The 25,906-nt window shown below is 49.2% G+C and overlaps 2 protein-coding genes across 7 annotated transcripts in view; both read right to left on the bottom strand.

Moving 5' to 3' along the window:
* The window catches only part of ABAT (4-aminobutyrate aminotransferase), a 122,265-nt gene extending 119,791 nt beyond the window's left edge, over positions 1-2,474 (bottom strand). For all 3 annotated transcript variants that reach the window (XM_063597947.1, XM_055099496.2, XM_003808307.6), the window contains exon 1: positions 2,349-2,474. The gene's annotated coding sequence lies outside the window, so the exon portion shown is untranslated. The remainder of the gene's footprint in view (positions 1-2,348) is intronic.
* Positions 2,475-12,098: 9,624 nt separating this feature from the next.
* METTL22 (methyltransferase 22, Kin17 lysine) overlaps positions 12,099-25,906 on the bottom strand; it is a 29,825-nt gene continuing 16,017 nt past the window's right edge. Inside the window, exons 6-11 of one of the 4 annotated variants that reach the window (XM_003808311.5) lie at positions 24,399-24,470; positions 22,440-22,493; positions 21,419-21,499; positions 21,061-21,163; positions 18,900-19,068; positions 12,099-17,397 (exon numbers count right to left, since the gene is read on the bottom strand). In XM_003808311.5, the coding sequence (XP_003808359.1) occupies positions 17,362-17,397; positions 18,900-19,068; positions 21,061-21,163; positions 21,419-21,499; positions 22,440-22,493; positions 24,399-24,470 (515 nt within the window). In that variant the 3' untranslated portion in view covers positions 12,099-17,361. Of the gene's footprint in view, positions 17,398-17,798; positions 19,069-21,060; positions 21,164-21,418; positions 21,500-22,439; positions 22,494-24,398; positions 24,471-25,906 lie in introns of those variants that run through there. The other 3 variants (XM_008960389.4, XM_063597945.1, XM_063597946.1) reach the window with 3 other exon arrangements.

Below are 25,906 nucleotides of genomic sequence, written 5' to 3'. Positions count from 1 at the left end.
CCTCTTGATTTTAGCTCTGAACTCTTCCCCAGGTGACCCTCCCACTGGAACATCCAGGTATGTGTTGTCATAGAAACCTTTCAGGGACGGTGCACTCGAGAGCTTGACTGATTTTTTTTCTCCCCAAAATAACCCACCCTGTCAGTCAAGTAACACTTAGGCGAAGTGGTTAGGCAAGTGAGACTGTTTTACCATCATTAACTGTTGAGCAGGCCGCCTACTTGGGGAATTTCCATTCTCCCAAGACAGACAGTTAATAGAAATGCAACAGAGATTAATAATAATAGGGAGATGATGATGATGATGGCATGGCTACCACTTTTTTTTTTTTTTGAGACGGAGTTTTGCTCTTGTCACCCAGGCTGGAGTGCAGTGGTGCAATCTTGGCTCACTGTAACCTCTGCCTCCCGGGTTCAAGTGATTCTCCTACCTCAGCCTCCCAAGTAGCTGATTATAGGCGCTTGCCATCATGCCCTGCTAATTTTTGTATTTTTAGTAGAGATGGGGTTTCACCATGTTGGCCATACTGGTCTCGAACTCCTGACCTCAGGTGATCCACCCGCTTCAGCCTCCCAAAGTGCTGGGGTTACAGGTGTGAGCCACCACGCCTGGTGATGGCTACCATTGTTTGAGCTTTTCTTCCTTGCCCGGTTATATGCTAGGTGCTTGACAGACATTACCAAGTCCAACTTTGAGAAGTAAGTACTAGTAGTGTGTGCATTTTACAGACCAGGATTCTGAGGCTCAGAGAGGTGAGTGTTGGGGCTGGTTTGAGTTCAGATGCCAGGTGCCATGTTCTAACCATCAAGCTTTATTGCCTCTGAGGAACCTCCAGTGGAAAGGGGTGCTGGGGGAAGGCTCTGTTCCTTTTGTCCCTGTCTCCAGGACCCAAACCATCAGCTCCATGCTCTTTCTTGGTGAGCTCTGAAGCTGGAAACTCCACCACCAGTCCATGCATCCCACTGTGAAGGTTGTCACCTTCCTGGTCTAGAAGAAACGCTCCAAAGAAACACCCCCAAGAAACGCTCCCACATGGCTCTAACAGCAGTTGGTTCCTGAAGCCTGAGGCAGGCAGAATAAGACTGTCATCATGTCCCAGCCCTGGCACGTCAAACCCTTCGATCCTTCCAAAGACAATGGCACAGCATAAGCTCCAATCCACAGGGCTCCTGGATTCCTTCAGACAAACAATACTCACCCTGGGCAGGGGTCATGGAAAGAGCTCTGGGTTTCCAATGGAAAGACAGAACTGGTGTTAGATCCCACCTCTTGTTACTTCTTTGCTATTTTTATTTTTAGGGACAGAGTCTCGCTCTATTGCCCAGGCTGGAGTGCAGTGGTGCGGTCACAGTTCACTGTAACCTCAAACTCCTGGGCTCAAACGATTCTCTTGCCTTGGCCTCCTGAGTAGCTGGGACTACAGGCACGTGCCACCACACCCAGCTGATTGTTTTTCTTTTGGTAGAGACAGTCTTGGTATGTTGTCCAGGCTGGTCTTGAACTCCTGGACTCAAGTGATCTTCCCACTTCTGTCTCTTAAAGTATTAGGATTATAGGCGTGAGCCACCATGCCAAGCCCATTCTTGCTACTTCTGAGTTCTGTGACCTCAGACAGCCTCTGTAAAGATTCGAGCCTTAGCTTACGTGTCCCTAAAATGGGTACAGGAGGCTGGGCACAGTGGCTCATGCCTGTAACTCCAGCATTTTGAGAGGCCAAAGTGGGAGGATTGCTTGAGGCCAGGAGTTCGAAATCATCCTGGTCAATATAGTGAGACCCTGTCTCTACAAAAATATAACAATAATAGTGATAAAATAAAATAGAATAAAATGAGTACAAAGTTGTTGGGCAGATAAATGAGATCAATTTTAAGTTCTTTTTTTTTTTTTTTTTTTGAGACGGAGTCTCGCTGTGTCGCCCAGGCTGGAGTGCAGTGGCTCAATCTCGGCTCACTGCAAGCTCAGCCTCCTGGGTTCACGCCATTCTCCTCCTCAGCCTCCGCAGTAGCTGGGACTACAGGCGCCCGCCACCACGCCCGGCTAATATTTTGTGTTTTTAGTAGAGACGAGGTTTCACCATTTTAGCCAGGATGGTCTCGATCTCCTGACCTCGTGATCTGCCCGCCTTGGCCTCCCAAAGTGCTGGGATTACAGGTGTGAGCCACCGCGCCCGGCCAACGGTAATTTCTTAATAAAGGCGGGTTTTATCCGAATTCGGGTTTGGGGCTAGCTGGGTACTGGCGGCTCTCAGAACTCACGTGCTACTGTACAATGTATAGCAGGTTAGTTAGGGTCCCCCGAGAGTCACTGTAGACCCACACTTTGGCATGGCTGCCAGGACTGATGATTACCTTGGATTCCTTTCTGGCACGTCTGGCCCTGGATTCATGAGGCTGGGGCACCACCTTGTGGTGAGAATCCTGCCAGGGGCCAGCAGGGACGCAAGGTGCCTGACGGCCCTGCTTCCCTCAAGCCGCGGAACCTGGGGGAGGAGAACATGACATCCAGACCCTTTGGGAGACTTGAAGCCAAGACCAAACTCATCACCTGTCTTCCCCACTGGTCGGGCCAGAGTCTGGAGCCCTGGTAGCTCTGGGTTTCCGTTCACTCATCCGCTCACCCACTCAGCACAGCTCCTCCTCCTGCTCCTCCTCCTCCCCCTCCTCCTCCTCCCCCTCCTCCTCCCCCTCCCCCTCCTCCTCCTCCTCCTCCTCCTCAAGACTTGCCCACTTGCCGGCCTAATCTCCCCACCTGAAGCAGCGACCGCCCTCATTCACACTCTTCCAGCCCCCGATGGCTCTATTATTCTTTCTAGTACTTACCAACACTGCCAAGGCTATAATTCTCAAACCATTAAAACATAATTATCTTAAAGTCAGTAGTGAGTATGTATTAAAAGTCTTATTTACTTTACTAATGAGGGCCTAGGCACAATGACAAAGCTGGCTCCAATGAGAATTCGAAAAACAGGGATTCTTCTAGGAAGTAGGAAAAATGAGGAGATAAAATTGCCATATTATGCTGGGCGCAGTGGGTCACACCTGTAATCCCAGCACTTTGGGAGGCCGAAGCAGGCGGATCACTTGAGGTCAGGAGTTCGAGACCAGCCTGGCCAACATGGTGAAATCCCCATCTCTACTAAAAAAAAATACAAAAATTAGCCAGGTGTGGTGGTGTGCGCTTGTAGTTCCAGCTTGGGAGGCTGAGGCACGAGAATTGCTTGAATCCAGAGGGCGGAGGCTGCAGTGAGCTGAGATCGCACCACTGCACTCCAGCCTGGGCAACAGAGCGAGACTCCATCTCAAAACAAACAAACAAAAAAACAAAAACAAAACCAAAAACAGGCCATGTTACACATAAAGTCAGTTAATGTCCTACAGGGCAAAATCACTGTACCCCTTGGGGTGATCTTCCTACTAGACAGAAGAGAAAAGCATCACATGATTTCAGTTCAACAGAAATGAAAAATGTGGCCAGATGTGGTGGCTCACACTTATAATCCTAGCATTTTGTGAGGCTGAGGTGGGAGGATGGCTTGTGCTCAGGAGTTTGAGACCAGCCTGGGCAACATAGTGAGACCCTGTCTCTACAAGAAATACAAAAAATTAGCTGGGTATGGTGACTTGTGCCTGTAATCCCAGCTACTTGGGGGCGCTGAGGTGGGAGGATCGCTTGAGCCCGGGAGGTCGAGGCTGCAGTGAGCCAAGACTGCGCCACTGCACTCCAGCCTGGGTAACAAGGTAAGACGCTGTCTGGAAAAAAAAAAAAAAGCGAAGTCCTTGCACCCTAATCAATTTAATCAATTGTATACACAAGTGCTGCACTGTCCTGATGGCTCTAGCACGCAGTCACCTTTTTGCCTCACTTGTAGCTTTTGGACTGTGGTTCTTTACACTACCTGACATTATATTTTGCATTTATTTGTTTATTGCACGTTGCCTCCTCTAGAATGTAGGCTCCGTGAGGGCAGACAGGTGTAATGCCTGGCTCCCTGCTGCCTCCCAATACCTCATAAATATCCAGCATGTGGACACTCCTTGGTAGATATTTGCAGAATGGCTGGGAGGGTCAGGCTGGGCAATTCATATGATGCCAGCTCTGTCATTCCAGGACTCATGATCTGGTGAAGGATGGATGATTATCATACCAAGTTTTTTTTGTTCGTTTTTTTTTTTTTTCCTCATTCTGTTGCCCAGGCTAGGGTACAGTGGCGCAATCTTGGCTCACTGCAACCTCTGACTCCCAGGTTCAAGCAATTCTCCCTTCTTAGCCTCACAAGTAGCTGGGACTACAGGGGCACACCACTGTGCCCAACTAATTTTTGTATTTTTAGTACAGATGGGGTTTCACCATGTTGGCCAGGCTGGTCTCGAACTCCTGACCTCAAGTTATCTGCCCACCTCGGCCTCCCAAAGTGCTGGGATTACAGGTGTGAGCCAGCGTGCCTGGCTGATTATCACACCAAGTTTTAAATGGGCTGTGGACACCGGGGAAGGCTTTGTGGAAGAAGGGGCAGGGGAGAGGGGCTGGGTGGGTGGTTTCAGAGGGTGAGGAGGGGTTGCATTAAGGCACATGGCCAAGAGAGTGGTGCATTCCAGGAGTGGGGAGGATTCAATATGGTGGATGAGATAGGGCTGGGAAGGGAGGCAGGGGCCAGGCCTTGGAGGGCCTTGTGGGCCCTACAAAGGGATTTGGGCTTTGTGCAATGACCTCCCAGAGTGGGTGTCTACAGTAGAGCCTTGACTTGCACTCTGGTCAAATCTGGACTGAAAAGCCAAGTCCCCGCCCTCACAAAGACGGAGATATGTTCATAGCAGGAAGATCTTTCGGTATATTTACATGCTGGAGAGTAAATATTTTCAAAGATCCCTCACAGCAGCTCAGGATATCCTTCTGACCGATGCCAAGTATTCACCTGAGGATATGAGGCATACCATGTCCACCTAGCTCTTCTGGAGCCGAGGAGCAACCGGGCTTCAGCCGAGATCTTTGAGATTGAGCCTGGGGACTTCCTCCCCATTCCCTGTCTCCTTCAGCTTCGCAGTGGCTTGTAATGTTTCTTTACCATGGGGTGCACATTTCTGAGACTATATCCCTTGGGTTCTGGATGAGTTTGCTTTGGTAACAAATGACCACAAATTGGGGGATTAAAACAGTGGAAATGGATTATTTCAGTTCTGTAAACCAGAAGTCCGCAATCAAGGTGTCAGCAGGGACTTACGCCTCCAAAGGCTCGAAGGGAGGGTTCTTCCTTGCCTCTTCCAGTTTCTGGTGATCCCGGTTGCTCCTTCATGTGGCAGCATCACTCTGATCTCTGCCTTCATAGGCCAACTTCGCTGTGGTTCTCAAATCTCCCTCTCCTTTCTCTTATAAAGACATCAGGGCAGAGCACGGTGGCTCATGCCTATAATCCCAGCACTTTGGGAGGCCGAGGTGGGAGGATTGCTTGAACTCGGGAGTTTGAGACCAGCCTGGGCAACATGGTGAAACCCCGTCTCTGCTAAAAACAGACAAAATTAGCCAGGCATGGCGGCACACGCTTGTATCCCAGCTACTCAGGAGACTGAGACGGGAGGATAGCTTGAGTCCAGGAGGTTGAGGCTGCACTGAGCTATGATCACACCACTGAACTCCAGCCTGGGTGAGAGAGAGAAACCTTGTCTCAAAAAAAAAAAAAAAAAAAAAAAGAAAGAAAGAAAAGAAAAGAAAAAAGAAGGACACCAGTCATTGGATTTAGGACCCACCCTAAATCCAGGATGACTGTCAAGACCCTTAACTTAATTACATCTGCAAAGACCCCTTTCTCAAATGTTTCCAAGTTTCCCATTCATAGGTTCTGGGGTTTAGAACGTGGACATAGCTTGTTTAGGGCCACCATTCAACCCACTATAGTTTCAAAAAGGTGGAAAACATCCTTTGTCTTCAGTTTCTCAGGACTGACTGAAATTGTTTTGAACTCCATATAGTAGACGAAAAGGAACCTGGTTTTATGGGGGACAAGTCTTCCTGCCTTTAGTTAAAGAGGGACAGGACAAAGGCTGAAACCACAGGCAAAGCTATTGTTGGTGTTTTGCAAACTTCAGCCCCCAAGATCACCATCTTTGTGACATTTGCTATTCCTGCTTCCCACTTACATTATTACTTAATATTGTATTTAACTACTCACAAATTATTAACTTAGCCTCAACCGAGAATAATATCCTTCATGTCCCTGGTTTTCAAATGCAAGATACATTTTTCTCCCAGAATACACAAAACAGGGCATGATGGTGTGGTTCAACAACTGGACTAGCTTGGAGGGTGACTTCAAACAGGTTTTGTGAGGTCTTGTAATGACATCGATCCTCCCTGAAGTGGCATCTTCCTCTCTTATCTTGCTGTAAGAAGGGCTCAGCTGTGGTTTAGATGTCTGTTCCCTCCCAAACAACTCATGATGAAGTGTATTCCTATTGTAACAGTATCAAGAGGTGGGACTTTTAAGAGGTGATTAGGGCAAGAGGACTCTGTGGATTAATCCTGTTATCACCAGAGTGGGTTTGTCATCTCGGGAGTGGGTTCCTTATAAAAGGATGAGTTTGACCCATGTTTACTTCTCTCTCGTTCTCATCCTCTCTTTACTGTTCTACCATGTGGCGCCTTCTGCTGTGCTATCATGCAGCAAGAAGGCCCTTGCCAGATGCTGGCCCTTAGCTCTTGGACTTCCCAGCCTCAGAACTGTGAGCCAATACATTTCTGTTAATTATGTTACCCAGTCTGTGGTGTTCTGTTATAGCAGCACAAAATGGAGTAAGACAGCTTCCTGGGTTGTCAGGAGGGCATTGGAGCCGCAGGGCACAGCCCAGCCCAGGCCAGGCCAGCACTGCTGGAACATCACTCACTGCAGATGAAGGTGGAGTGACAGGGACTGGCTGCTCTCCTGCTGAGGTAACTGGAGTCTCAAACCTCCTCTCCCATCTTCACAGCCCACACAGCTGTTTTCTCAGAAGCAGAGAGTCTTACTCTGCAAGTTCACATTAGAATCCCTGTGTCCCAGGTTTTGCCAAGTGGCTGTGCTGGAGCCTAATCTTTGCATCTCCAATAGTTAGTTGTGCAGTTGGTGCCTGAGGTCTACTCACGCAGGTCTGTGGGGGAAGTGGGGAAAAGGCCCTCAGGGTACAAATAAAATCATTTAGGAAGTGGGGGTGGAGGAAAGGACTAATCCCTGGAAGTGGCATCCTGCTACATACATGTCAATAGGATAAACTTCAAAATGCTTTTCTCTTAAAACCTCTCTGAGCCAGGAACAGTGGTGCACACCTGTAGTCCTAGCTCCTTGGGAGGCTGAGGTAGAAAGACTGTTTGAGCCCAAGCAGTTCGAGGCTGTGGTGCACTATGCTCATGCCTGTGAATAGCCACTGCACTCCAGTGGGCAACATGGCGAGACCTGTCTCTAAAACAACAACAACAAAAACCTGCCACATACCACTGGTATCCTAACTCGCCATACTTTGGAGAACACTGTGTTAGAGCAAAGATGTGGTCATCAGGAGAATTTACCTTGGTGGAGGGCATGGTGGTGAGTCTTCAAGAACTATGTCTTGTCAGAAGACACAGTCCTCCAAGCCAGAAAGCTAGGCATCACCCTCAGCCCTCTCCTCTTCCTGAATCCCCCAAATGCCTCAGAAATAAATCTTAGTTTGCACATTTAGGTGGACAATAGATTGAACGGCTTTGTTTAGAAGAGCACCTGGATGGAAGTTGGTGCTCAATGGACATCAGCTGTGGGTATGAGAACACGATCTCTGCATCACAATGCTGGTGGGCTTGCCCACTTCCTTCCAGATTCAGTGCCTCTTCAGGGCAAGGATGTGTCCTTTGCATCTCTCTTGTGGGCAGCCTCTGAGATGGTCCCCAGTGATCCCACCTTTGGGTATTCCCACTCTGTGTAATCCCCTCCCCTTGAGTGTGGGCTGGACTTAGTCACTCACTTCTGAAGAACTGAATGTGACAAAAGTGACGGAGTGTCACTTCTCAGATTAGGTTACCTCCCAGTAAACTCTCTCTATTCTTGTGTGCTTGCTCTGAGAAAGCTGCTGTCATGTCCTGGCTTTATCAGAGGCCCCCTAGAGAGGCCCACATGGCAGAGAAATGAGAGAAGTCTGTGGTCAGCAGCCAGTGAGGAACTGAGGCCCTTAGACCCATAGCAGGTGAGGAACTGAATCCTGCCACCAACCACAAGAAGGAGCCTCAATGTGGATCCACTCTTAGTTGAACCTTCAGGTGAGACCATAGCTGAACTCCTTGTAGCCTTAGCAGAGGTCTTAAGACAGAGGCACCCAGTTAAACTAAGCCCAGATTTATGACCCACAGGTACTGTAAGATAATAAATGTTTGTTGTCTTAAGCTTCTAAGTTTTGGGGTATTTTGTCATGCAGCAAATAGATAATACAGTTCCTTTCCCCAATGCCCCACACAGGGCTTGGCTTATTTTAGAGTCTTCTAACTATTGGGAAGAGGCCCAGCAGGTTTGAATTACTCCCTTTTTTCCCTTCCCACATGGTGGCTGGATTTATGTCCACCTTCAGTTTGCTGCTATGTCCATTAGCGTTCTCTGTAAAAATGTAATGGGCTAGAAACATGGATAAAACTTATGGTGGAACTTCAGCCTTTAGTACAGATCATGGCCACACTCCCCTGGGTCTGGACATGACAAATTTCCCACTGGGGAACCAGACAACATGGAGTTCAGATGAGCCTGGCATAGTCTCATTCTATGCATTCTGAGGCTCAGTTGGAGGAGCACCAAGCCCAGGGTCTTGTAGTCCCAGACCCACCCAAGGGATGATTTGCCCTCCGAACTTTTCTCTGAGTCTTTCTAGAACCTTTGGGCCAAAATAAATTTTATTTCCCAAAAGCTTGGCTTGACCTGTTTTCAAATACATCTCTTGTTAGAGAGTAGCATTTTGGCTGTGTGTGTATGCATCCGTGCATGTGTGCACATGTACTTAATTTCTTTTAACTTTATTTTTAGTAAAGAAGACACAAAAATAACCCATGTTTGTAAAAACAAAATACATGTATATAACATAAAGGGCAAAGTCTCATCAATTCCATTCCCCCAATTCCATGCCCTGGGGTTAATCAAGGTTAACCATGTGGTATGTAACTTTCCACCTATAAACACATACCTTCGAGCTGCCATTTATAAGTTATGTGATGATGAGCAAATTATCAGGAGTGGTGAAGAGCCTGGGGGATAAATTCTTAGACTATAAAGCCAAACTTCTCAGGTTCAAAGCCTGGCTCTATCCCTCACAACTTATGTGACCTTGGGAGAGTTACCTGGTCCCCTTGCCTACTCCCTCCTTAGTTTACCCATCTATGAAGTGGGGCCTCACGTGAGTGGAGGGATATTTACTGAGCTAATGTATCTAAAACGTTTAGGACAGTTGGCTATCACCATCTCCATCCTCTGAGATCTCCCATTTTGCTTGAGCCTGTTTTTTCTTTTTTTGAGATGGGGTCTTGCTCTGACACCCAGTCTGGAGTGCAGTGGTGTACTCATGGGTCACTGCAATTTCAGCTTCCCACATTGAGCTTGGTTCTGAAGTCAGGCCTTCCACAAAATTCTTCCCTGATATCATCCTTCTTCCTGGGTTCTCACTGCCCAGGTGTTTAGATATAGGAGATGGTTCCAGTGTTCCTGTCTCTAAGTCCTGGTCCTACTGAAACGTTTCAGTAGCTTGAGCCTTGGAAATGATGGGGAAGCAGGTTTAACTAACTGAGTCTTAGTTAATTAAGGCTTTACTATGTATGGTAGCTTTAGAATAAAGTTGGATTTTAATCATTACCACTCAGCCACTTAAAATCTCCAAATCCTTCCCATGGGAAACCAATTCAAGATCCACTTCAACCAGGCATCTAGTAATCAATAGAGACTGATTTCCTTATTAATTTGTACACTGAACTTTACTTGGCTTTATTTCCGCTGCCTTTAATCACTGATGAAAGAATAGTTTCTTCTTCCATGTTTTATACCCTTTCCATTCATCCCATCAATATTTTCCTGTCAACACAGAAGTCATCACTGAATGCCAGATAGGCCTGACAAGAGTGTGTGCCCATGTGGGGACAGAGATCGGTGCTGTCCCCAAGACTCCGAGGCACCTGACATCACCCAACTCCATGGGTCTCTTTCAATCTAAGGGGCTGATCTTGCCCCCTAAAATTCCAGTTTAGATATTAAAACTTAGCGTTGTCCCTTGTGATTTTAACAGAGGGTTAAAATTCACAAAACTGTCAGAGTGATTGATCAGTCTGTTTATCAGTAACTAGTGTTAGAAAAGCAAATTCCTGCTGACACCTGCTTGGGGCCACTGTACCACACTGCCATGTAAGAAACAGCACAGTCTGGAAGGCCTCCCTGGTTGAAGCTGGGATCCACTGCCTGCTTCCAATATCAGCAGCACCACCGTTTGCCCGGCGCATGCATTGGTTGAGCAGCAGAAGTGGGTTTGAACTGGCAGTCACCTGAGGTGCAACAGGCTTTAATCTAAGAGCACATTTACTTAGCATCTAGAAGGCTCAGACAGGAAACACAGCATCATCACCCCGTTGGGAAGACCACCTCCCAGGCACATAGCCATAGCTCCTTTTGCCCTTCCCCACTCAGGGGACCATGGCTGCTGCAGCCGACAGCCAAGATGTGTGTTGTGTGTGGATCACTGATGCACAGACCCATAAGCTTGGTTACCTACTGATATTTCCATCACAGTCACTCACATAGGGCCAAGGTATGGCCACCTACTCCCAGCTCCCTTAGTTTAGATGACTCTAAAATTAAAAAAAAATTTTTTTTAAATAATTATTTGTTTTAAATAACATGAGAATGGGTCTCACTATGTTGCCCAGGCTGGTCTCAAACTCCTGGTTCAAGTGATCCTCCTGCCTCGGCCTCCCAAAGTGCTGGGATTACAGGTGTGAGCCACTGCACCTGGCCACACATGAGGGTTTCACAGCAAGCAAGGGCAAGGGCACACACTACATCTCACTTTTTTTTTTTTTTTTTTTTTTTTTGAGACGGAGTCTCCCTCTGTTGCCCAGGCTGGAGTGCAGTGGCATGATCTCGGCTCATTGCAACCTCCACCTGCTCGGTTTAAGCGATTCTTGTGACTCAGCCTCCTGAGTAGCTGGGATTACAGCTGTGCACCACCACGCCCGGCTATTTTTTGTATTTTTGGTAGAGATGGGGTTTCACCATGTTGGCCAGGCTGGTCTTGAACTCCTGACCTCAAATGATCCTCCCACCTTGGCCTCCCAAAGTGCTGGGATAACAGGCTTGAGCCACCGCGCCCGGCCTACATCTCACTTTTATCTGGACTCTATACTGAAGAGCATGAACTCTGAGGCTGTGTCCCTGGCAGCATTTCTCCCCCAACTGGCAGCCTGTGGAAGTGGAGTGGAGCTGGGATCAGCAGGATAAAGCATGACTTTTCTTTTTTGCTTGTTTTATTTTAAGTTCTGGGATACATGTGCAGAATGTGCAGGTTTGTTACATAGGTATATGTGTGCCATGGTGGTTTGCTGCACCTATCAACCCATCATCTAGGTTTTAAGCCCTGCATGCATTAGGTATTTGTCCTAACGCTCTCCCTCCTCATCCCCCATCCCCCAAAAGGCCCCGGTGTGTGATGTTCTCCTCCCTATGTCCTTGTGTTCTCATTGTTCAACTCCCACTTATGAGTAAGAACAAAAGCATGACTTTTCTCTCTCTCTGAGGGTTGCCCAGGTCCTCCAAAATCATGCTCGTGTACAACACGGAACCTGAAATTGAAGTCAGGCTTTTTCCATTTGACTTTTCAGATTTGCTTTTTGTCCAGCTATTGCTTCAGGATAGGGTGGCAAACAGGATCCCTTTTATTTATAGAGAGAGGGAGAGATTGCTCCCAGTGATGTCTCTAGCAGGTGACGATGTGAGACAATCCAACCTTACAAATCACACAGGCTGCAAGGTGCAAGTTGAAAATTCCGCCAAGCCAAAAACTCTACCTTAGGACTAAGTCTGCAATTTAATGAAAACTTCACCAGGGCCAAGTATGACTCTAGGCATCTTTCATGGATCATTTAGTATGTTTTTTTTTTTTTTTTGAGACGGAGTCTTGCTCTGTTGCCCAGGCTGGAGTGCAGTGGCTCGATCTCAGCTCACTGCAAGCTCCGCCTCCCGGGTTCACGCCATTCTCCTGCCTTAGCCTCCCGAATAGCTGGGACTACAGGTGCCCGCCACCACGCCTGGCTAATTTTTTGTATTTTTAGTAGAGACGGGGTTTCACCATGTTAGCCAGGATGGTCTTGATTTCCTGACCTCATGATCTGCCCACCTCGGCGTCCCAAAGTGCTGGGATTACAGGTATGAGCCACTGCGCCTGGCCCATTTAGTATGATCTTTACAATAATTCTGTGAAGAAAGAATTCTTACCCTCTTTTTTTTCCATTTATTTATTTATATTATTTTTTGAGACGGAGTCTCGCTCTGTCACCCAGGCTGGAGTGCAATGGTGCAATCTTAGCTCACTGCAACCTCCACCTCTCAGGCTCCAATTCTCCTGCCTCAGCCTCCTGAGTAGCTGGAATTACAGGCACGCCACCATGCCCAGCTATTTTTTTGTATTTTTAGTAGATATGGGGTTTTGTCATGTTGGCCAGACTGGTCTTGAACTCCTGACCTCAGGTGATCCATTTGCCTTGGCCTCCCAAAGTGCCGGGATTACACGCATGAGCCACATCTGGCTTTTTTTCATTTATTGATACATGAAATTTTGCATATTATGGGGTGCATATGAATGTGTTTTATATACACAGAATGTGTAATTATCAAGCCAGGGTATTTGAGGTATTCACCACCTTGAGAATTTATAATTTTATGTGTTGGGAACATTTCAAGTTCTCTCTTCTAGCAACTTTGAAATACACAATATATTGTTGCTAACTGTAGCCACCCTAGTCTGCTACCAAACATTAGAAGGTATTTCTTCCCTAAGTTTGTACCCATTCACCAACCTATCAAGAAGTTTTACTATTTTACAGGTGAGGAAACTCAGGTTCAGAGAGGCTAGGTCATTTGTCCAAGGTCATTGCTGTTACACAGCAGAGGCAGGATTTAAACCCTGGCTTGCTCAACTCCAGAGTTGGTGGGTTTTTTTTTTCTTTAGAAACAGCGTCTCTGTCTGTAAGGCTGAGAGGGTGTAGTGCAGTGGCACAATCACAGTTCACTGCAGCCTAGAATTCCTTCGCTTAGGTGATGCTCCCGCCCCAGCCTCCTGAGTAGCTGGGAGTACAGGTGCATGCCACACCTGGCTAATTAAAAAAAAGTTTTTTAGAGATAGGGTCTCTGTATGTTGCCCAGGCTGATCTCAAACTCCTGTCCTCAAGTAATCCTCCTGCCTTTGCCTCCCAAAGTGCTGGGATCACAGGTATGAGCCACCACATCCAACCCAGAGTTTGTGCTCTTAACCAGGGATGACATGTTGCAACTTCACTCCTCGCAGCCCATATACGAGCATCATCAGCATCGCCCGGGAGCTTGTTAAACTGCAGCATCAGGCCACATCCAGGGTCTGAGTCAGAATCTGTATTTTGACAAGATCCCAAGTGATTCGTGTGCATACTAGTTTGAGAAGCTTTGGGGACCACAGTGTCACTATTGTTTTTTTTTTTTTAATTTCTTTTGATACGGAGTTTCATTCTTGTTGCCCAGGGTAGAGTGCAATGGTGCAGTCTTGGCTCACTGCAACCTCCACCTCCCGGGTTCTAGAGATTCTCCTGCCTCAGCCTCCTAAGTAGCTGGGATTACAGGCGACCGCCACCACGCCCAGCTAATTTTTTTGTTGTTGTTGTATTTTTAGTAGAGACGGGGTTTCACCATGTTGGCCAGGCTGGTCTCGAACTCCTGACCTTAGGTGATCCACCCACCTCGGCCTCCCAAAATGCTGGAATTACAGGTGTGAGCCACTGTGCCTGGCTTTGTTGGTTTTAACAGTTCTTTCCCATGCAGGCTGCAGCTGAACAGCCAAGTCCCCTCCTTGGGTCACATATTTTTCTGAAAATGTTATAAAAAAATTGAGTCCACTGGCCTGGGCTAATTACCTAGCAGAACATCCCCATGGTTTGGTGATTCTGAATATCGCTGCCAAACAAGCACTTGTAGAGGCTCAAACAAGGCCATAAAACATGGCAATGGGGGCGCGCTCCCACTCTGGGAAATGAAAATCTGACGATACTTTGAATTACAGTGGATCAAGATTAATTCCAGTCTCTACTTAGAGGAAGCTTTCAGGCCCAGTGGTTTAGACATAAAAGCAGTTTGCCCTAATGCGGCAGGTGAAAGCTGTGACAACTCTATTGCTTGGTGCCAATTACATTTATGGACTTGTACCCAGGAGTGCTAGGAAATTGTCACCATTAGTGCTGACGTACTGCCAGTTGGTGGCTCTGTCTAGTGGGGTTCTGATTTGAAGACTCATTATTAATATTCCCTGTAGTGATCTGCAATGCTGCTCCATTATGGCAAGTCTGTCAGGAACGGAGTTTGTGTAGGAATTTTAGAAAACAGCAATAGGTTGAGGGCTATGCGGTAGGCCCCAGAGCTTCTCAAACTACTGTGCACACAAATCACCCAGGGTCTCGTTGAGATGCAGATTCGGAATCAGGTCCTGAGCTGAGGCTTGATACTTTTCTTCTTTTTTGGAGACAGGATCTCTCTCTGTTGCCCAGGCCAGAGTGCAATGGTGCAGTCATGGCTCACCGCAGCCTCAAATTCTTAGGCTCAAGCAATCCTCTCACCTTGCCTTCTGAGTAGTTGGGACTACAGGCGTTAGCCACTACGCCTGGCTTTTTTTTTTTTTTTTGAGATGGAGTTTTGCTCTTGTTGCCCAGGCTAGAGTGCAATGGCATGATCTTGGCTCACTGCAACCTCTGCCTCCTGGGTTCAAGTGATTCTCCTGCCTCAGCCTCCCAAGTAGCTGGGATTACAGGCATGAGCCACCACACCCGGCTAATTTTGTATTTTTAGTAGAGGCAGGGTTTCACCATGTTGGCCAGGCTGGTCTTGAACTCCTGACTTTGGGTGATCCACCCGCCTCGGCCTCCCAAAGTGCTGGGATGACAGGCATGAGCCACCATGCCCGGCACCTCGCCTGGCTTTTTAATTTTTGAGATGTCTTGCTCTGTTGCCCAGGCTGGAGGGCAGTGTTGCGATCTTGGCTCACTGCAACCTTCGCCTCCCAGGTTCAAGCGATTCTCCTGCCTCGGCCTCCCAAGTAGCTGGGATTGCAGGCGCAAACCACCATGCCAGACTAATTGGCTGTTTAATTTTTAATAGAGATGGGGTCTTGCTTTGCTGTCCAGGCTGGTTGAACTCCTGGCCTTAATTGATCCTCCTGCCTTGGCCTCCCAAAGTATCGGGATTGCAGGAGTGAGCCAACATGCTCAGCCTGATGTTGCATTTCTAACCAGCATCCACGTGATGCCACAGATGCTGCTGCTGCTCCAGCGGGAATGTGGGAAAAGCACAGGCTCAGGAGTCAGATGGACATGGGTGGACATGGGCTCTAAACCTGACTCTGCCCTTGGTTGCTGTGTGATGTTGGGCAAGTTGCTGAACCTCTCTGAATTTTGGATTTCTCATGTGCAAAATAGGGATCACTTCTGCCTTTTAGGTTCTTTGAAGATTCATAATAACGTACATGCATAGGTTTTCTTCTTGCTCCCAGAGGGGCAGGGTGAGGTCACTCTCCTGCATGCTCTCACTACGGGTTCAGCTGAGACCGTTTTTCTTCTCTAAAGTACTTGGCTTTCTTCTTCCAAGTCAGGATTTCTCCGCCTCGGCGCTGCTCACATTTTGGGCTGGATCATCTTGTGTTGGGGCTGTTCCGTGCATTACCGCATTATAGAATGTTTAGCAGCATCCCTGGCCTCACCCACTGGATACTGGTGGCACCCATCTCCCCTACTTGTGACCACCAAAAATGTCTCCAGGCACTGCCAAATGTTCCTGGAGGCAAAATCACTCACATATAGGAAATAATGACCTAATTAGTAACTTACATTAGCAATTCATTCAACAATATGTGTTGAGCATCTACTGTTTGCCAGACCATACAGCAGGGATGTAGTGATATTTAAGACAAACAAGGTCCCTGACCTCATGGAGACTTTTTCCTTTTTGGACCTCAGTCTTCTCCGCTGTAATGTGGGTATCACAAGGCTGCGGACCTCCTAAATTTGTTGGGAAGATGAAGTTAGACTTGCAAGTGCCTGGCCCCTGGCATGAGGGATTAGCCAATGCCAGGGGTATGATGGGCCTAGGGATGGAACCTGGGAGCTTGGGGAGAAGCGAGTGTGGGCAGGGACAGTGCATGGAGAAGCCAGGAAACCTGAGCTGCAAGGGAGGCGGAAAGGGGCCATGAAAGGCCCTGGTGCAAAGTGTGCAGCAGCAGCAAGGCAGGGGGAAGGGGCTGCAGGGAGGGCCAAGGGTAGCAGGAAGATGGGACCAAAACTGGAGAGAAGGAGAGAGACAGTGGGACATAGAGGATGACAGGAAGGGGTGGAGATGGGAGGAGAGAGGCACAGACGGAGAAGATAAAAAACCAGACAGACAGACATGTGCACACGTGATAAGACAGAGAGACCAAGGGGCGGAGGGAAAATGAGTCCAGGCGGAAGGGAACACCTCTGAGGAAGATCACTGCACAAACCCTGGTCAGCTGCACATGACCCCAAAGAGTGGCTCTTAGGTTTATTCCAAACGTACCTGATTTGGGTGATAAAGAGTTAAAATTAAATACAAAGGCCAATGCCAGTCCATTCCTGGCGCCAGCTCCTGCCTCTTCCTTCTCATGGGGCCCTCACCAGAGTGATGGGGTGGAGCATACCCAACCCTGGGAGGAAATGAGGCTTTTGTGCCGAGCGGCGATATGATGGCAATACTGGCTGTGGTAGTCAACCCATCTATAAACAGCTGACAGAGGGCAGTACAAGAATCCACCTCACAGCCAGGGCCGCAACCGCAAGTAAAGCACACAGCTGAAATGACTGACGTGGGTGGAACTGAGCTGAGAAGGAACGTGGCTCGGCTTGACCCTGGAGCACACATCACAACCATGAGAAACAGGCAACTAAAGTGACCTCCAGCCCACAGCAACAACCTTCTCTGGCTACAACTGGGAGGCAGGGACAGGCCCCAGAAAACCATCTTGGGTCATCTAAGGTACGTGTAACCATATTTTTAAAATGACAAAATCTCAAGCATGTTGCTTTGGTGAGCTTCTGATTTTACTAGAAATATAGTCTAAGAACAGTAGAGACGCCGCGCCTTGTGGAGGCGATGGGTCATGTTACTGGTTCTGCGATGATCTTCCAGAGCTCCTGCAGCAAACAGAGAAAAGAACAGGTTTCTGAAGTGCACATACAAGAGCATCACAATTTCACGAAGGAAAGTGATTCACCAAGGAGAGTAGTTAGACAACACGTCAGCCATGGAGCAGGCAAGGAGAGTAGTTAGACAACACGTCAGCCACGGAACAGGCAACGAGAGTAGTTACACAACACGTCAGCCACGGAACAGGCAACGAGAGTAGTTAGACAACACGTCAGCCACGGAGCACGCGAGCTGGGGCAGGAGCGGACGGGCGGCTTCCTCCTTTCTTTGTTGCTCTGGGCTGTTCTGTTTTACTGTGGCAGAGAGGCTGGATGGACGAAGTCCCAGCATTAACGGAAGGGGCATCAGAGGATGTCAAACAATCAGAAGAGACCAGAATAGCAGTGAGTTGCCATATCTCTCCATTTTGGGGGAGATCTTTATAAACAATTTTATTTTAGAGACAGGATCTCATTCTGTTGCCCAGTCTGGAGTGCAGTGGCACCATCACAGCTTGCTGCAGCCTTGAACTTCTGGGCTCAAGCAATCCTCCCACCTCAGCTTCCAGAGTAGCTGGGACCACAGGTGTGCACCACCATGCGTGGCTAATTTTTTTTCTTGATTTTTGTCGAGATAGGGTCTGTGTTGCCCAGGCTGGTCTCGAACTCCTAGCTTCAAGCAACCCTCCGACCGTGGCCTCCCAGAGTGCTGGGATTACAGGTGGGAGCCACCGTACCTGGCCTTTTTGGGACGTCTTAGGCATCATGTATTGGGGCTGCTGATTTGTAAGAAATGTGTGTTCTTGGTCATGTGACGCTACTCTTAATGCTGCCCAGAAGTGGCAGAGCAATAAATACAAGATCCTCCTCGCACACAAAACCACACGAATTCCATGCTGCCCTCCCTCAGGACGCGAGACAGAGTGCGAGGGCGGCAGCTCCTCGTGACTCCCTCTTCCTCCCTTTTTCCTTAGAACTAGGCCCGGGTCTCCACAGACATAGAGAAAGGGAGGCCACAGCCAAAAGGCAAACAGAACAAAAGAAGTTAATTCTCAATCTTTGGACTCCAGTTAATAGAAAAGCCAGTTCAGTCCGAGAGGGGCTGGTATCCTTCCACAGTGAAGATGTGAGCAGCGGCCACCACAGCGGGGCGCCTGCACCAAGATCTGCAACCCACAAACTTCCCTCCACTGACTTCCTGTTCCCCAAACAACCTCTGCCTCGGTCTTGCCTCCTCTGGAGTCTGAACTGTCCAACGGGGGGAATATGTGCTATAAAGTAAAAGACAAGGTTCGCCTGTAGGCCCGTCTCCAGACATGGTGGCTGCTAAGAACAGGATGTAGCTCCCCCAACAGGTTCCACTACAGATGGTGCCAGGCACGCAGACTTCACCCCCTGCAGGACTAGGGTGGAGCCTGTGCTTGGAGGGCTTGCTTCATCACCTCTTTGCCCCGGAGTCACCCGCTTCACAATAAAGCAACCAACGGCCCTGCTTCGGGGCCCGGACCTACCAGCTGCTGGAGGCGCTCATAAACCAGGAGCTGTGGGAAGGAGGCCTCCACGGGCTCCACCACGAAGCGCAGCTTGCCATCTGCGAGCTGCTCCAGTGCGTGCAGGCAGGAGCGGAAGTGATCGTAGGCTTCACATGTGACGTCCAAGTGTCTCAGTGTGAAGTTGAGCCTGCAAACCAGCCAGCCGGACACATAATCTGCCGTCATCAATGGGAATGGTTTTGCTGTTTCTGCCCACCTTGCTTTCCTATCCCTCACTGATCTCATATCCCCTGGACGGGCTTTTACTGAGCGCCTGTCTCATGCTGAGTGTGTGAGTGCAATTCCTTCCTACATCTGCACGACAGCCCAGGAGGCGGAAGTGGATAGCACTTTACAGATGTGGAAACAGGCTCAGAAAGCTCAGGTCACGTGCCCACAATGACACTGCTGGAAAGATCAAGACAGTCCTGCAGATCAACACTTGAGGACGCCCTCCAGGTCCTGCCTGCACCCAGCACAGAATCTGGTGCCTGGAGCTGCGCATAACTATCTGAGAAATGAATGAACGAGAGGCAGTGGCAGGGGGCGGTGCAGAGGACTCTGGGAGCACAGAGAACAGAGAGAAAACTGCTGGGAAGCTGGGGTCTGAGAGATTTCAGAGAGTGAGCACCTTCAGAAACAGGTCTCCCAACCCTGCCACTTGCCTTTCAAAACCTTAGTCTACAAGATGGTTTCACTTGAAATTAAAGCTCTTTGCCTTTTTCCCTTTTCTTTCCAAATTTTTTTATCAAGAAAAATTCCAGACATGCAACAGGAGTAAGAACAGTCTATGCTGGGCGTGGTGGCTCCCACCTGTAATCTCAGTACTGTGGGAGGCCGAGGAGGGCAGATCACCTGAGGTCAGGAGTTTGAGACCAGCCTGGACAACATGGTGAAACCCCGTTTCTACTAAAAATACAAAAATTAGCCAGGTGTGGTGACGCATGCCTGTAATCCCAGCTACTTGGGAGGCTGAGACAGGAGAATGGTGTGAACCCGGGAGGTGGAGCTTGTGCTGAGCCGAGATCGCACCATCACACTCCAGCCTGGGCCGACAGGGCAAGACTCTGCCTCAAAAAAACAAAAAAAACAAAACTGTCTAATGAACCCATTACCAGCTTCAGCCACTGTCCACTTCCAGCCACTCTGCCACCTTGGCTCTTCCCGGGGCCCCCTGCCCTCACTGAGTTATTAAAAAGCAAATGCCAGACACCAACCCATTTCCTCTGTGAAGTTGGAAATGTCAGTGTGTGTCTCAAGAAGATGGAGACCTCTTCAACTAAAGTTTAACAATCACCCTTTAACATCAAATATTCAGTATTCAACTTTTCCCAACTGTCCTGATGTTTTTCCTTTACAGTTTATGAAATCAGGATCCAAATGAGGTCTGTACATTGCTATTGCTCAGTGTGTGCCTCAAAGCAAGCCCTCGGTATTATTGGTATAAGTAACACTGCAATAAATGTGCAAGTACATACAGCTTTGTACACAACCCTGAGTGTGAATTTCCAGATGCTGAATTGCTGGGTGACGAAGTCTGTTTCATTTTACAGCTTTTGCTGTGGATTCCGAACGATCTTCAGAAAAGCTGTGGACTACTGTTAAGTATTACAGGAGAATGTGTGTAGCTATCACAAGGTGGGCACTAAATAAATGGAACCTAACATTTCAGGATATTCTAGTGGAAATGTCTGCGAGAGGCTGCTGGGTGAGGAGCTGTCCGATTCAGCAAGAGAAATAGACCTGGGGGAGCTGAAGAGACAGACGGCACCACAGAGAGAACATTCAGGAAGAGAAGCTCTCGACAGTGTGTGCTGGCCAAGCGTTGAGGTTCCAGTACAGTCGACATTCAAGTCCTTGTCTATCACTAACTAGCTGTGCCCTGGCCAAGGCCCCTGATGCTTCCCAGCCTTCCTCTCTTCATCAGTCAAGTGGGACAGCAGCGCCTGCACACAGGGCTAGGATGCAGATTCAGTGCAGTAACGTACACAAAGGATGAGCACAGACCTGGCACATAGTAGATGCTCAATAAGTGGCACTGAGTAACAATCATAATGACACTGACAAGGACACAATTAGGAGGGTGAGAGTTCCACTGACACTCGGGACGTCAGCACGGTTCCCGTGGTGCAAAGCTCACCTCTTCTCCACCGACAGTATGGCTGTGCAGGCATTTTTCAATCTGTGGGCGAGTCGGGAGAGCGTTTTAAACACAGCATCAGTCAAGTCGTCGTCGTAAAACACTGTGGGAAGCAAAAACGCCAGCATTAGAGGAAAACACGCAAATATTACAGAAATCGACTTTTCAGAGCAATCCGCACAGAGAGAATGCTTATCACCACGGAACAGCAGCAGCTTCCAGAATTAAAACTGCAGATGTGGTGGCATGTACCAGAAAGTCACTTCTAAAACTGAACTCCCGGGGGAAGTGAGGAGAGACTGCACTTGACTTCATGCTACAACAAAGGACGTGTATGGCGAAGGAGAAATTTTCTTACCTTCGGCTGCAAACAGGATGGTGGTGTGATCGTACAAGTCAGAAATTTCCTCTTGTGACCAACTGAAGGGGGCCTCGGGATCTAAGAAAGAACAAAAGCACACTTTGTGCCCATTGCCTTCTCTCCTGGCCACCAACTCTCACTGGGACTGACCAAAAGGCACTTCAAGAGAAGAAACAGGGCTGGGGGTAGCTCGGTGCAAGTGGGCACCACCAGGCAGACCAGACTCCCTGCTTCAGGCCCACTGCTGCCCGGGTGCAGAGTCATGCTGGAAGAGGTGCCTTTTCTGCTGAGTGTCTACTCTAGCCAGTGAGCAGCGGGTGGATTTCAGCCTCACCCGCTGCCTTGGCCTGTGGCCCAGTGCAGGACGTGATCTCCCCCTTCTGCCTGCTGGGTGGCCCAGGAAAACAGCCTCAGTTTCGCACTCACAGAAAGGGCACAGTACTACTTCCTCACAGGACTATTGGGAGGGCCGAAGGGCCTACGGTGCGCAAAGTGCTAGGCAGGTGACCAGTACTCAAGGAACGACTTTCCCCATCTGCCATCTGACAGGGAAAAAAAAGACATCTTTATACAAAGAAAGAGCAAGCACCCAGGTCTGAAGTAGTCTGTGTAAGAAATATGGAAACTGTCCTACCCGGGGGGTTTCCTGGCACCACTGTTTGTTGGGAAATGGTCTGTGCCCCAGAGTCTGACAAACTCGGGTCCATGCCCCTACCCTGCTGTGTACCAGCTGTGCCCATGGGCAGTCTGCACTCACAATTCAGGGATTATCATGCTACCACACAGGGAAACCACAACACCTGGAGAAGAAAATGAACGTGAGGTGCCCAGCATGCAGCAGGCGCTCGGAGAATGACAGCTGGTGCTCATTGGCCAATGGAGAGAAGCTGCCATGCGCCGATGGGACTGTGGCAGCAGCTGGGACTACAGCTCTGTCAAGACCACAGAGCCAGGGGCACTGAGGTATTACAAAGGAATCACTGAATCATACTGGGGGACGTCCGAGAGAAACACACACCTGTGCAGAGGTCGTCCTTCAGCCAGTCCAGTTCTTTGACCTTAACTATACCACCTGTAAAAACAAACAAAAAGAGAACTTTCCAAACTCTAAACATCATCAGGAAAAAAAGATAAACTTTTACACTATATATGAAGATCCATCTATCCATCCACCCACCCTTGCTCTCACCCGTCCACCTTCCTGCCCTTCCATCTTTACAGCCAGCCAGCCAGCCACCCATCCATCCATCCATCCATCCACCCACCCACCCACCCACATGCCCATCTTCCGGCCCTTCCTTCTATCCATCCATCCATCCATCCATCTACCCACCCACCCACCCACCTATCTTCCTTCCCTCCCTCCCATCCATCTTCTCATCCTTCCTTCTAGCCATCCATCGATCCATCCACCCATCCACCCACCCCCCACCCATCTTCCTGCCCTTCCATCCATCCATCCATCCATCCACCCACCCATCTTCCTTCCCTCCCTCCCTCCCATCCACCCATCTTTCCATCCATCCATCCTCTCATCTACCCATCTATCCATCCTTCTACCCTCCCACCCATCCACCCACCCATCCTTATTATCCTCCTTCCCTCCTTCTCATCCATCATCCATTTTCTGTCCCTTCCCTCCATTCATCCGTCCATTCTTCCAGCATTTTTTGAGTGCTACGTGTCAGGGACGGTGCCAGACATAGGGAAAATAAAGATTTAAGAGTCATGCTCCCCATCCTTGCAGACCAGCCCCCCTAGGAGAGACTGGCAGGTTAACCAACAACGGCAAGACTGTGTGGCTGGGTGATGCCAGAAGGATGAGGCAAACGCACAGGAGGAGAGAGAGGAACTCATGTCAGACAGCGGATGTCAGGGAAGGCTTCCACCAGCACGCTCCCTCCATCCTCCCAGCTCTGCTGACTGCCTACTGTACCCTGAGCACTCAATAAACATTGTGACAGTGCAGAGCAAATGCAGACAGGGTACCTGCACCCACAGAGCTTGTAGTCCAGTGGGAATGGAAAACACCAATAACTAGTCACACGAGCAGATGGTAAAATGCAATCATGCAAGGTGTGCCTGGAGTCTGTTGGGGGCTCTGGCCTCAAATCTGGAGGTCTGAAGCCCCGAGGGTGATGAGGACTTGCCGGGAGGAGGGAGGGCAGAGCACTCAGGCGGAGGGAAGAGCAAGGGCAAAGGACTCGAGGGAATGTGATTTGAAAGACGGTGAGGTCGGCTGTTGGTCGGGGGGGCGCTGCAGACAGACAGGGGCCAGATCCCCAAGAAGATGAGACAAGCAACAGGAAACCACTGAAGGGCCTGAAGCCTGGGGGGCTGCTCGGAGGAGGCGTTAGGACATAACTGTCGTCACCCATCACATACACTCATCCCTGCAGGCCGTGCAGGGAGCAGAGAACCAGGCAGATGGAGGCGGGGGCCCATATGCGCAGGGGGACTGGCCTGTGAGTGAGTCCTGGCCGTGCTGGATGCAGGGCTGGAAAGGAGACTGTCAGGAGGAGGCAAGGAGAGCAGGCCGGAGCTGGGCCAGGGAGGCCTGGGAATTCAAGGAGCTCAGACTTCACCCCACAGGTGATGACGCCCCTGGGAGGTTTTTAGCAGCAAGTGAAGCAGACTGGCTTGCATCTGAGAAAGGGCACTCTGGATGTTTCATGAGGACATCTTGGACGGGTCAACTAAGGAGCTGGGGAGACCAGCTCAGGGGCCGCCGCCAGTGTCCGGGAGAGAAAGAGCTGGAGTAGGATGACGCAGTGGATCTGGGAATGAGGAGGTGACCCAAGGAGCGTCCTCAATGCTCTGAAGCTCTGTGATGCCCAGACGACGCCTGCTCCCCTTACTCACCTGCTGCAAGGGATGCAGACGGAGCCCTGCCTCCCAATGTCATGGTCTTGGGTGTCTGTCCTACCTGCTAAACAGAGAAACCTCCCTCCCTGGCAGAAGACCCCCTGGCCCTCACCTCCAGTGGCAGCCAGGTGGCTGTTGAGGGCAATGTTTCGCTGGCACATGGACAAGAGATCTGCACCGACATCTGGAATGACAGAGGGCAAGCCATAAAGTGCCAGCCACTACGACACTTTTATCTCCATCTTTTTGCCTAGAGAGAGCTGTGATCAACAGCACAACTGCAGAAATTAGAGAAACGTTTCTCCTGTGTGTCTTACTGCCAAAATTAAATACCCTCACCTTAAGGCTCTTTTCATTGGCTTGTTCCCTAAATAAGAGATTCTCCTCCTGATGGGGAGAGACAGTGCGCATTCCAGAGGGAAGGAGTGTGAGCTCCCAACATCATCCGAGCACATGTAACACGCGTGCACTTCCCTAGTTCATCGTTTTCATGTTTATGGCCACACAGGAGCTGGGATCATGAATCCCATTTCACGGATTAAGCGACTTGAGCAAATTCATGCAGCTATTGAGAGCAAGAGTTGGGATTTGATCCAGGTTTTTCTAACTCCAAATTTAGGCTCGTTCTTTGACACCCTAGGAAAACTGACTGGACCAGTTTTCCGGTCAGAAGGATTTTTTCTTATGATTCGTCAGAACACAGAGCAGATTCAAACAGGCTGAGCCCACTCTCTTGAGCGCGATTCACTTTGCTGCCACCCAGATCTCCCTCCCAGCCGCCTGCTACTCTGACAAGTGGGATTTCTCATCATTTCAAGAACTAACTTGTGGTACAGTGAATCCTCACTGGCGGAAGCAGTGCTTTACCAAAAATAAACTTCTAATTAGAAGAATGTGCGTGTAGAAAGTACAGGATGTCTTGTTAATGACATTTGCTTGGTCCACTGTGGGCGTGGACCCACAGTGCAATCTCCCTGGGACTAACATCTGCACCCCAGGGGTCACACAGAGCCATGTACGGGAGGAGCTCCCTGCTCGCAGAAGGGAGGGATCTACCCTATCTCCTAGGCCAAGAGAATACTGATGATATGTACCTGACAGCACACGATGGGCTTAGCAGTTTTTTGGAAACGGAGTTTCGCACTTGTTGACCAAGCTGAAGTACAGTGGTGCAACCTCGGCTCACTGCAACCTCCACTTCCCAGGTTCAAGCAATTCTCCTGCCTCAGCCTCCCAAGTAGCTGGGATTATAGGCACACGTCACCATGCCTGGCTAATTTTTTTTTGTTTTTGTATTTTTAGTACAGATGGGGTTTCACCATGTTGGCCAAGCTGCTCTCAAACTCCTGACCTCAGGTGATCCACCTGCCTCGGCCTCTCAAAGTGCTGGGGTTACATGCAGTAGCCACCACGCCTGGCCAGGGTCAGCAGTTTTTAAACCTTTATGATAGTTTCTGTCAAAAGCTTTTAACCTATAAAACAGGTAAGAGAGGAGCAGCTCTGGCTGAGTGGGGTAGGAGCCCTGGTGCCCTGAGTGCGTTCTCCCCAGCATCCCTCGGCCAGCTCATGGGAGCTCTGTTCCATGCAACACAATCTGAAATTCCACCACGTGACAAGCAC

Source organism: Pan paniscus, chromosome 18, assembly GCF_029289425.2.
Source record: "Pan paniscus chromosome 18, NHGRI_mPanPan1-v2.0_pri, whole genome shotgun sequence".
Lineage (NCBI taxonomy): Eukaryota > Metazoa > Chordata > Mammalia > Primates > Hominidae > Pan > Pan paniscus.
This window is presented reverse-complemented; position numbering and strand designations above follow the sequence as displayed.